General features: G+C 42.5%; 1 protein-coding gene across 1 annotated transcript in view; it reads left to right on the top strand.

The window, feature by feature from the left end:
* nfkb1 (nuclear factor of kappa light polypeptide gene enhancer in B-cells 1) overlaps positions 1-13502 on the top strand; it is a 50297-nt gene that overhangs the window by 17737 nt on the left and 19058 nt on the right. Inside the window, exons 4-5 of the mRNA XM_072451456.1 lie at positions 6959-6999; positions 7116-7214. Coding sequence (XP_072307557.1) covers positions 6959-6999; positions 7116-7214 — 140 coding nt within the window. The remainder of the gene's footprint in view (positions 1-6958; positions 7000-7115; positions 7215-13502) is intronic.

Genomic DNA, 13502 nt, shown 5'->3' with positions numbered 1-13502 from the left:
TTGTCTGCTGGGAGGATGTTGATGCTATGATCTTTTTCCAGTGCTGAAAGTGCTTTACTCTCTTCAGCTGTGATATTTGAAGGCGGTGGTTTGGCACTCTTCAGGGTCGCTGTGACACGTAACCTCAGGTCTGCAGCCTCCGATTCAGACATTTTGTTGTTTCTAATTGCAGTTTCAGTGGCTGTGATGTAGTCCTCTGTAGGGATGTGTTTAGAGGTGACAGAAAAGTTGAGCCCTTTAGAGAGCACCTCCTTTTCTGCCTGTGTCAGAACACGATCTGATAGGTTCTTAATCCAATTGTTTTTGCTGGTCGCTAATTTGTCTGTCTCAGTCCTAATGTCTAGCTCGACCTCACCTGCATTCTTTTTGTTCAAAAGAATGTTGAACTTCTTGATTTGGCGTTCTTTGCTCTTCCTGTGCTGTGCTTCTTGTGCTGTCTGTGTAAAATCCAGCACTCTTTTGAAAGCTTCTTCAGGGAGTATGCTGGTCAATTTCTCCTGTAAAGTTCCTGTTCTGCCTTTCAATTTATCAATTCTGACGTTGTTTTCCTGGATCCTTTCACTGAGCATCTGCATAAGGCTCCTTCTCCAAATCTTCTCTGCTCTGTGTCCTCTGACCGGTGATTTGATCTGCAGGCTCTTCGGGATCATGTTGTTCTGTCTGCATCTAAGATTGAACCTCAAGTGATTCCTGTTGTCTGCTAGTTTCCTGGCTACAGATTCGAGTTCCCGAACTAAATCCAAGGTTTTAGGCCCAAAATTCTTGGAAATATGTCGGTGTAATCCCTCATTCGTCCAGGCGTGTTCCATAGTAGAAAAAGCTTCAGTTGTAGTCATCTGGACTCAAGTCCAGATGACTACAACTGAAGCTTTTTCTACTATGGAACACGCCTGGACGAATGAGGGATTACACCGACCTACTTTCACTACTGACACTACTTTCACTACTTTCACTACTGACACTACTTTCACTACTTTCACTACTGACACTACTTTCACTACTTTCACTACTGACACTACTTTCACTACTTTCACGACACACTAATGCACATACTATGTATGCTTCACTATGAAAATTGTTATTCTAGTTATTCATTTGTTCTAGTTTGTTATTCTAGTTGTTTAATATTTTTTTTCTAGTTAGCTATTCTCATTACCTGAAGAGTTGATTACTTTTATTTTTCAGTTCAGTCGGGTGGAGGATGAAAGAGCGCTATAGTCACTGTTTCCTATCTCACCTCACGCTTTGATCAGCATTCATTTTCAATGCACGCCTAAAGCTTGATCTTTTAGTTCATCAGGGGTCTCACTACGTACATTCAGGGATGGCGCCCCCGCAATCCGTTTTGACATGAGGGGGAAATAAACCATCTCTAAAACCCGCCGCCGTGGCCAGCGCGGCTAGCGGGGGGAGCGTGGCGGGTGCGGGGAGCGTGGCCAGTGTGGCTAGCGGGGGGAGCGTGGCGGGTGCAGGGAGCGTGGCGTGTGCAGGGAGCGTGGCCAGTGTGGCTAGCGCAGAAAAGTTAGAAAAGCTTTTTTGGCGGCAAGACGCAGCGTAGCAACCAATCAAGAGATTACGCTGCCAACGCACTGCCCGGAAGAAGGACCAAAACAAACCCCGCATGAGATTTCGGCCAATCACAGAAGACGTGAGATTCTCACTGAGACGAACCCTAAAACTAGGTACACACCGCGGCGTCAAATTCGCAGAAGTCTGACGCCTGTACATTTGAAGACAGACGCCCCGGACGCATGTTCTCGACGCACCAGACGTGCGTCCGTAAAATACACTCAACAGCAGACGTGCGTCTGAGGCGTCAGCACACATGCTAATGTGAGTTCAATGGCGGACCATGGCTTTGGTTTATTAACTTTACAAAGTCCAAAAGCTGAACATCTCGGCGTCGGACGCTTTGGACGCTAAAGCGTCGAGAGCGCCGAAAACGCAGGAATCGCACTGCAAAAAATGCAGGATGCGTTCAATGCGTGTTTACATAGACTTTGAATGTAAACTAGACGCTTTTGAGGCCGCGGTCTTAAGCTTAATGATCTTGACTATGAGGTTGCCTCTGTCCAATGGATGAAAAGGCCAAGAAGAGTTGATGTATCCAAATGATTTCAGCATTATACTGCCATTATTGTGTATTATACAGTGCCCATTGGTAATGCATTTAAATTACTATGTCTTTGTGTTTATTTATCATTTCCATGATCCCATTAAGTTTTGGGAAGCCAATATTCAAATTTATTGATGATGTTTAGGCTTATACACCATGTAATAGTGTGTTTAGGCCTATACACCATGTAATAGTGTGTTTAGGCCTATACAGCTGGCTAATACATGAACACTGCTCTCTCCAGGATTTTTTAAAGGGATGGTAAATATGCCTCATATGGGGTTACATTTTTCTAAAAGGATGGTTTAACGTACCTTCATTATTTCCAAATGCACCCTGAACATACTATTACATGGTGTATAAGTCTAAACACACTATTACATGGTGTATAAGTCTAAACATACTATTACATGGTGTATAAGTCTAAACACACTATTACATGGTGTATAAGCCTAAACATACTATTACATGGTGTATAAGCCTAAACATACTATTACATGGTGTATAAGTCTAAACATACTATTACATGGTGTATAAGTCTAAACATACTATTACATGGTGTATAAGCCTAAACATACTATTACATGGTGTATAAGTCTAAACATACTATTACATGGTGTATAAGTCTAAACACACTATTACATGGTGTATAAGTCTAAACATACTATTACATGGTGTATAAGTCTAAACATACTATTACATGGTGTATAAGTCTAAACACACTATTACATGGTGTATAAGTCTAAACACACTATTACATGGTGTATAAGCCTAAACATACTATTACATGGTGTATAAGTCTAAACATACTATTACATGGTGTATAAGTCTAAACATACTATTACATGGTGTATAAGTCTAAACACACTATTACATGGTGTATAAGCCTAAACATACTATTACATGGTGTATAAGCCTAAACACACTATTACATGGTGTATAAGTCTAAACATACTATTACATGGTGTATAAGTCTAAACACACTATTACATGGTGTATAAGTCTAAACATACTATTACATGGTGTATAAGTCTAAACATACTATTACATGGTGTATAAGTCTAAACATACTATTACATGGTGTATAAGCCTAAACATACTATTACATGGTGTATAAGTCTAAACACACTATTACATGGTGTATAAGTCTAAACACACTATTACATGGTGTATAAGTCTAAACACACTATTACATGGTGTATAAGTCTAAACATCTAAACATACTATTACATGGTGTATAAGTCTAAACACACTATTACATGGTGTATAAGTCTAAACACACTATTACATGGTGTATAAGCCTAAATATACTATTACATGGTGTATAAGTCTAAACATACTATTACATGGTGTATAAGTCTAAACATACTATTACATGGTGTATAAGTCTAAACATACTATTACATGGTGTATAAGCCTAAACATACTATTACATGGTGTATAAGTCTAAACATACTATTACATGGTGTATAAGTCTAAACACACTATTACATGGTGTATAAGTCTAAACACACTATTACATGGTGTATAAGTCTAAACATCTAAACATACTATTACATGGTGTATAAGTCTAAACATCTAAACATACTATTACATGGTGTATAAGTCTAAACACACTATTACATGGTGTATAAGTCTAAACATCTAAACATACTATTACATGGTGTATAAGTCTAAACACACTATTACATGGTGTATAAGCCTAAACATACTATTACATGGTGTATAAGCCTAAATATACTATTACATGGTGTATAAGTCTAAACACACTATTACATGGTGTATAAGTCTAAACATCTAAACATACTATTACATGGTGTATAAGTCTAAACATACTATTACATGGTGTATAAGCCTAAACATACTATTACATGGTGTATAAGTCTAAACACACTATTACATGGTGTATAAGTCTAAACATCTAAACATACTATTACATGGTGTATAAGTCTAAACACACTATTACATGGTGTATAAGTCTAAACACACTATTACATGGTGTATAAGTCTAAACATCTAAACATACTATTACATGGTGTATAAGTCTAAACACACTATTACATGGTGTATAAGTCTAAACATCTAAACATACTATTACATGGTGTATAAGTCTAAACACACTATTACATGGGGTATAAGCCTAAACATACTATTACATGGTGTATAAGCCTAAATATACTATTACATGGTGTATAAGTCTAAACATACTATTACATGGTGTATAAGCCTAAACATACTATTACATGGCAGGTATCTGATGTGGTGCAGTGTTGAAACACTTATAGTTGTCTGGCTGGACAAAACTTTCCTATTCTATTCCAAGAGGCTGGTTTCTTGTCCTTTAATTCTGATGTACTTCCTGTCCCAAAAAAGTATCTGCAGAATAAAAGTGCCATTCGCTCTGATACTTGTTGGACATTTATCTTTGATCACAGGACACATTCATTATTCCTCACACAGATCTTCAGTGTGTCATTATTCCTCACACAGATCTTCAGTGTGTCATTATTCCTCACACAGATCTTCAGTGTGTCATTGTTCCTCACACAGATCATCAGTGTGTCATTGTTCCTCCCACAGATCTTCAGTGTGTCATTATTCCTCACACAGATCTTCAGTGTGTCATTGTTCTTCACACAGATCATCAGTGTGTCATTGTTCCTCACACAGATCTTCAGTGTGTCATTGTTCCTCCCACAGATCTTCAGTGTGTCATTGTTCCTCACACAGATCTTCAGTGTGTCATTGTTCCTCACACAGATCTTCAGTGTGTCATTGTTCCTCACACAGATCTTCAGTGTGTCATTGTTCCTCACACAGATGTTCAGTGTGTCATTATTCCTCACACAGATCTTCAGTGTGTCATTATTCCTCACACAGATCTTCAGTGTGTCATTGTTCTTCACACAGATCTTCAGTGTGTCATTATTCCTCACACAGATCTTCAGTGTGTCATTATTCCTCACACAGATCATCAGTGTGTCATTATTCCTCACACAGATCTTCAGTGTGTCATTATTCCTCATCTTTTCCATGACCATGGGATTTGTCTTTCCACATGGTTGTTCCACTCGCTGCATCAGTCGGGTTTAAATCCTGAATGATCATCACCTGCAGCAGTTCTCCAGCAGGAAGAGAGGAGCTGCTGGATGCGCTTAGTGGAAACCAAGTGAACACTGTTTATTTTGGACAGGCACTGAAGATCTGTGTGAGGAATAATGACACACTGAAGATCTGTGTGAGGAATAATGACACACTGAAGATCTGTGTGAGGAATAATGACACACTGAAGATCTGTGTGAGGAACAATGACACACTGAAGATCTGTGTGAGGAATAATGACACACTGAAGATCTGTGTGAGGAACAATGACACACTGAAGATCTGTGTGAGGAATAATGACACACTGAAGATCTGTGTGAGGAATAATGACACACTGAAGATCTGTGTGAGGAACAATGACACACTGAAGATCTGTGTGAGGAATAATGACACACTGAAGATCTGTGTGAGGAACAATGACACACTGAAGATCTGTGTGAGGAATAATGACACACTGAAGATCTGTGTGAGGAATAATGACACACTGAAGATCTGTGTGAAGAACAATGACACACTGATGATCTGTGTGAGGAACAATGACACACTGAAGATCTGTGTGAAGAACAATGACACACTGATGATCTGTGTGAGGAACAATGACACACTGATGATCTGTGTGAGGAACAATGACACACTGAAGATCTGTGTGAGGAACAATGACACACTGAAGATCTGTGTGAGGAACAATGACACACTGAAGATCTGTGTGAGGAATAATGACACACTGAAGATCTGTGTGAGGAATAATGACACACTGAAGATCTGTGTGAGGAACAATGACAGGCGGGTCTCTAACCTTCAGCAGACGTGATAGAAACAAATGCTGAATCACACAATTGAAAAACATCACAGATTTCCGCTCATCGTACCAAAGCACCTTTTTTATGGCTTAACCTTTATTTAACCAGGAGAGTACCATTAAAAAACACTTTAACAAAGGAGCCATGACCAAGAGGCTGCAATTACACAGTTATAACAAACGACATTACTATTAAAATGACTTGAATTTAAAAAAGTTATTTTCATTTTTACTATCGTCTCCAGTGCTTTCAACTTGGTTTTATTAAAAGCAAATGTACGGACAGGAACTCATGTTCCAAGTAAAAGGAGCTGAGTGAACAAAAGCTGGAGAAGAAAGCTCTGTTTGATCATAAATGATATATAAATAGGAGTCAACACTTGTTTGTGTGATAAAAGTAAAAGTGTGCCTTAGAAATCAACTTTGACATTGATATTCATATAAAAACAATCGCCATAATCCAAAACAGATAAAGCTTGCTCACCGAACACTGCCTAAGCACTTTGCACTCACTGCACTGTTCACTTTTTATTGCACTACATATTTTATTTTATGTACATATCATGTCTATTTTAACTCTACTTACCCATTTTTAAAACCCGGTAGTTATTTATTGTCCATTGTTTTTGTAATCCTTACAGGTACCAAATGATTGGTACCTGTCATGTTGACTTGACATGAAGGCTTGTTTTTACCATTATATCCTCAATAACTAACATTTAGGTGTGAGACAAACCTGATTTTTAAAGTCTTTAGGTTAATCTAAGGTGTGATGGTTACACCTCTGATAAATGTAACTTTCTTCAGTTTTGACCACCAGACTTCAACCCTCAGCTTTAGTTCAGGACATGGATTTGTTTTGTGGTTAATATTATTCATATATGTTTGCTGGGCTTTTGGTTTCACACTGTTCTCTGATTGGTTGAATGTTTTTGTTTCAGTGGACGGTCCATATCTCCAAATCACTGAACAGCCAAAACAGGTGAGGGTTCGAAGACATGCTGGTGTATACTACCTTTTTATTGCAATTGTATTTTAAACCAGACCTTATTATTTGATTGTTATTTTAATGTTATTTTTTTGTTTTTCTTTGCTCAGCGGGGATTCAGATTCCGATACGGCTGTGAGGGCCCATCACACGGAGGTCTACCTGGGGCCTCGAGCGAGAAGAACAGAAAAACATACCCCTCAGTCAAGGTGACTTTCCAGTTGTGAGAGATTTAGAATGTTGAGGAGGGTCCACACTAGGTCTGACTGGTCTGAGTGTGATTATAGAGAGTCTGAGGTCCACACTACACGACTGGACTGAGTGTGATTATAGAGAGTCTGAGGTCCACACTACACGACTGGACTGAGTGTGATTATAGAGAGTCTGAGGTCCACACTACACGACTGGACTGAGTGTGATTATAGAGTCTGAGGTCCACACTACACGACTGGACTGAGTGTGATTATAGAGTCTGAGGTCCACACTACACGACTGGACTGAGTGTGATTATAGAGAGTCTGAGGTCCACACTACACGACTGGACTGAGTGTGATTATAGAGTCTGAGGTCCACACTACACGACTGGACTGAGTGTGATTATAGAGTGTGAGGTCCACACTACACGACTGGACTGAGTGTGATTATAGAGAGTCTGAGGTCCACACTACACGACTGGACTGAGTGTGATTATAGAGTCTGAGGTCCACACTACACGACTGGACTGAGTGTGATTATAGAGAGTCTGAGGTCCACACTACACGACTGGACTGAGTGTGATTATAGAGTCTGAGGTCCACACTACACGACTGGTCTGAGTGTGATTATAGAGTCTGAGGTCCACACTACACGACTGGTCTGAGTGTGATTATAGAGTCTGAGGTCCACACTACACGACTGGACTGAGTGTGATTATAGAGAGTCTGAGGTCCACACTACACGACTGGACTGAGTGTGATTATAGAGAGTCTGAGGTCCACACTACACGACTGGACTGAGTGTGATTATAGAGAGTCTGAGGTCCACACTACACGACTGGACTGAGTGTGATTATAGAGAGTCTGAGGTCCACACTACACGACTGGACTGAGTGTGATTATAGAGAGTCTGAGGTCCACACTACACGACTGGACTGAGTGTGATTATAGAGTCTGAGGTCCACACTACACGACTGGACTGAGTGTGATTATAGAGAGTCTGAGGTCCACACTACACGACTGGACTGAGTGTGATTATATAGAGTCTGAGGTCCACACTACACGACTGGACTGAGTGTGATTATAGAGTCTGAGGTCCACACTACACGACTGGACTGAGTGTGATTATAGAGAGTCTGAGGTCCACACTACACGACTGGACTGAGTGTGATTATAGAGTCTGAGGTCCACACTACACGACTGGACTGAGTGTGATTATAGAGTCTGAGGTCCACACTACACGACTGGACTGAGTATGATTATAGAGTCTGAGGTCCACACTACACGACTGGACTGAGTGTGATTATATAGAGTCTGAGGTCCACACTACACGACTGGTCTGAGTGTGATTATAGAGTCTGAGGTCCACACTACACGACTGGACTGAACATCCCGCTGAACCGTAGCACGGTCAAAATCAGTCTTATAATTCATAAATGTTTGAATAACTGCGGCTGGAGTCTAGCTGCGTCTTTTGCTGGTCCACACTTTGCGATTTATAACTAATTTTCCGAGAGAGCGACTAAGAGAGACCGAGAGAGACCGAGAGAGACCGAGAGCGCCTGAGAGCGACTGAGAGCGCCTGAGAGCGACTGAGAGCGACTGAGAGTGACTGAGAGCGAATGAGAGCGAAAGCGACTGAGAGCGACTGACGACCGAGAGAGACCGTAGATGGCGACAAAACAGTTTTAACTACAACTCTTTCAAGGATTTTGGAGATGAGAAGGTGAAAATGGTAGATTTGACATGACTTAGGCCATCTATTATGATGAGTTGTATGTTGCCCCCGCTGGTAAACGTGCAGAACTGCATCCCGTCCTCACCAGTCCTGGCCTGTGTTTAGTGTCAGTCTGCACTTACCATCTTGTCAGCCTCTCGTGTTCAGACTGGGACCAGGGAAAACCCCAGATTCCTCTGTCTCATTTAATCTCACTTTGAAGACACATGTTTATTTCACTGAGCACTTTGGGCACATATGAGGCACCAATAGCACTATAAGAAGGTTAAAAGCTCTGAAAAGTCCATTTTGCATGATACGGGCCCTTCAAAGTCATTTCTCTGTGTATATGAGTCTGATTGTAATACGTCTTCTTCTACAAGTGTGTCAAACGCTTGCGCTTCCTGCTACAGTGCCCCCTGGTGGCCGTTTGACAGTAAAACTACAAATTAGACACACCGTTGTAATGACCGCGAGTTCAAAACGTGGGGAAAAAGTAGCGGCTTAAAGCCCGAAAAGTATGGTAGGACTAATGCTGAAAGGGCTGGCAATGTCAAAACAGTCTGCAGAGAAACTGAGAGAACCTGAGAGAGACTAAGAGAGACTAAGAGAGACTGAGAGAGACCGAGAGAGACCGAGAGAGACCGAGAGCGAGACCGAGAGCGAGAGCGAGACCGAGAGCGAGACCGAGAGCGAGAGACTGAGAGAGACTGAGAGCGACTGAGAGCGACTGAGAGAGACTGAGAGCGACTGAGAGAGACTGAGAGCGACTGAGAGAGACTGAGAGAGACTGAGAGCGACTGAGAGAGACTGAGAGAGACTGAGAGAGACTGAGAGCGACTGAGAGAGACTGAGAGCGACTGAGAGCGACTGAGAGCGACTGAGAGCGACTGAGAGACTGACTGAGAGAGACTGAGCGAGACTGAGCGAGACTGAGAGAGACTGAGAGCGACTGAGAGAGACTGAGAGCGACTGAGAGAGAGCGACTGACTGAGAGATACTGACTGAGAGAGACTGAGCGAGACTGAGCGAGACTGAGCGAGACTGAGCGAGACTGAGAGAGACTGAGCGAGACCGAGAGCGAGACCGAGAGCGAGACCGAGAGCGAGAGCGAGAGACTGAGAGAGACTGAGAGCGACTGAGAGCGACTGAGAGAGACTGAGAGAGACTGAGAGCGACTGAGAGAGACTGAGAGAGACTGAGAGAGACTGAGAGAGACTGAGAGCGACTGAGAGAGACTGAGAGAGAGTGAGAGAGACTGAGAGCGACTGAGAGCGACTGAGAGCGACTGAGAGAGACTGAGAGCGACTGAGAGAGACTGAGAGAGACTGAGAGAGACTGAGAGAGACTGAGAGCGACTGAGAGCGACTGAGAGAGACTGAGAGCGACTGAGAGCGACTGAGAGAGACTGAGAGAGACTGAGAGCGACTGAGAGCGACTGAGAGAGACTGAGAGAGACTGAGAGAGACTGAGAGAGACTGAGAGCGACTGAGGGCGACTGAGAGAGACTGAGAGCGACTGAGAGAGACTGAGAGCGACTGAGAGCGACTGAGAGAGACTGACTGAGAGAGACTGAGCGAGACTGAGAGAGACTGAGAGCGACTGAGAGAGACTGAGAGAGACTGACTGAGAGAGACTGAGCGAGACTGAGCGAGACTGAGAGAGACTGAGAGAGATTGAGAGCGACTGAGAGAGACTGACTGAGAGAGACTGAGCGAGACTGAGCGAGACTGAGCGAGACTGAGAGAGACTGAGAGAGACTGAGAGAGACTGAGAGCGACTGAGAGAGACTGAGAGAGACTGAGAGCGACTGATGATAGAGGTTTGCCTCCTTCAGCATTTCCTTGTGAATAATGAGCACTTTGACCTGGTGTTATGAAGAAATGTGACACATTTTTCCAACAAAATTCCCTCCAGACATGTGATTTTGTGGTCCTCCTCTGGAATGTACACACTCTTTCCCAATCCAACTACTATGCTAAATATATTTAGTCGAGTAGCTGAGACTAGTAATGCAGTGATATTCATTCATTGAGTTACTGCAGACGCTTCTAATTCTTCTAGTTCATTTTCTACGGCTTCTTCCTGTTCGGGGTCGCGGGTGACTGGAGTCTATCCCAGTAACTTTTGGCCTCAAGCGGGGTGCTCCCTGGACAGGGGCCAGCTCGTCGCAGGGTTAACACAGAAACGTAGACACACCGTAGACAACCTCACTAGGGCCAATTTAGAGATGCCAATTTTGCCTAACACCTTGAAATTCTGATTTATAGTTCTGATTTATAAGCCTTGATACAAATTTAAATCAGAGTTATACTGGTCATTACTCTGTTTAATTTCTTGATTATAATAACTCCTTATTTTTAAGTTCCTATGAAAGTCTTATTTCTCCAAGTCAAAGGGTTATTTCATCATATCAAAGAGAATCCTCTTGAGTTAGAGTTTCAATGTACTGGTCATATAGAATAGTGTTGTGAAGCCACGGGCCGGGAGAAACCCTGATTATTCAGATGCTCATCAGGTACTCGGTGATGAGGGAGCTACAGCCAGCTTATGATTGGATTTTGATTACGATACAAAGAAGATTAGTTTGAAGCAAAACTGTTCTTATCATTATCATGAGGTGCCGACCGGTGGCAGGGCCTTCACAGAGGAGGAAAGATATCAGAGTTCTCAGACTAGATCGGCCGATTGAGAATGACTCTTGAATGAGAGTTGAATAAAAACAGTTCAGATGATGCAACTGAAACTGAAACTACAATGGAACACCAGGGCGAATGAGGGATTACACCGATTTAATCATTTTTATAGTTTCAATCCTCTGATTTAGACTGAAATAGAGGATAAGAGTAAACTTTTCAAGATCTTTTTTTATAAGAGAGTGGATAGTGGAGAGAGGTATACTTTTTCACCTAAATTGTTGATTGGTCTTTATGGAGAAATTCTGTCCTGTAGGTTTTTCTAAAGGCCAGAATGAAATATGTCAGTTTTGCACTGTAGGTCTCCTTTAACTGTTGCTGCCTTCACATGGTGGTTAAGAAACCTCATAATCAGCCCTTGAGGTTTACCAGCTGCTTGTCTCTTATGGGGTGCTCTTTCTATTGTAATGGGGGCAACCGTTGTTGTGATTTCGGGCATTACAAAAATGAATTGACTTGAATCCTCTTAGAAGAACGCCCTGTCCCCCTGCTTATCCACACTGTGACTCTGCAACAGTGTCTGATGTCATACTGCTGCTGATCTATGCCTCCAGCACATTGAGCATTTGAAAAATAACTTGAATGTGATAATAAATGTTCCTTTGTTCCCGTCTGCCGGATCCACTGCGTTGAATAACTCTAAACCACTTCCTTTTCCTGGTTCTGATTCTCGCCCAATCGCAGACCTTGCTACAGCAGTTCCTAGAAACACACTGGTGCTTTTGATAGTTTCCTGTTCAACCCCAAACAGCAGCTTTACCAAAAGGACTCAATGTGGTTAGCAATGAGTACAGTTCAAATGTGTAATCTGATCATATTTGAGCGGGTTTTGTAGTTACGATCTGTATTTTGTGTAATGTACTGACATAAATGTGGCTATACAAGATGAGCCTAGAGAATAGAATAACAACAACAAATGACTAGGACTGTAGTTTGGCACAGGCAAAAGCCCTCAAAGTTTTAGGATCTCGAGAAAAATGACTATGTATATATAGTAGTACTGGTAAACAGAACCTTCATAAGATGAAGACACCATCAACCCATCAGTACTTAACCAAAGACTATCCTCAATCTAATCCAGGATCAGGTCTAAAATAATCCTGAACTAAACCAGGACCAGATGTGACTGTAGAACGCATCCTAAACCCTGATAAAGCCTCTGTTCTCTCCTCAGATCTGTAACTACCAGGGCCCGGCGCTGTAGAACACGTCCTAAACCCTGATGAAGCCTCTGTTCTCTCCTCAGATCTGTAACTACCAGGGCCCGGCGCTGTAGAACACGTCCTAAACCCTGATAAAGCCTTTGTTCTCTCCTCAGATCTGTAACTACCAGGGCCTGGCGCTGTAGAACGCATCCTAAACCCTGATAAAGCCTCTGTTCTCTCCTCAGATCTGTAACTACAAGGGCCGGCACTGTAGAACGCATCCTAAACCCTGATAAAGCCTCTGTTCTCTCCTCAGATCTGTAACTACCGGGGCCCGGCGCTGTAGAACACGTCCTAAACCCTGATAAAGCCTCTGTTCTCTCCTCAGATCTGTAACTACAAGGGCCGGCACTGTAGAACGCATCCTAAACCCTGATAAAGCCTTTGTTCTCTGCTCAGATCTGTAACTACCAGGGCCTGGCGCTGTAGAACGCATCCTAAATCCTGATAAAGCCTCTGTTCTCTCCTCAGATCTGTAACTACCAGGGCCTGGCGCTGTAGAACGCATCCTAAACCCTGATAAAGCCTCTGTTCTCTCCTCAGATCTGTAACTACAAGGGCCGGCACTGTAGAACGCATCCTAAACCCTGATAAAGCCTCTGTTCTCTCCTCAGATCTGTAACTGCCATGGCCCGGCGCTGTAGAACGCATCCTAAACCCTGATAAAGCCTCTGTTCTCTGCTCA

This window comes from Eucyclogobius newberryi, unplaced genomic scaffold (genome assembly GCF_026437365.1).
Source record: "Eucyclogobius newberryi isolate DKJ021-1_F unplaced genomic scaffold, fEucNew1.0.hap1 SCAF_19, whole genome shotgun sequence".
Classification (NCBI taxonomy): Eukaryota; Metazoa; Chordata; class Actinopteri; order Gobiiformes; family Gobiidae; genus Eucyclogobius; species Eucyclogobius newberryi.
Note: the sequence above shows the minus strand (reverse complement) of the source record. Positions and strands in the feature narration are given on the sequence as shown.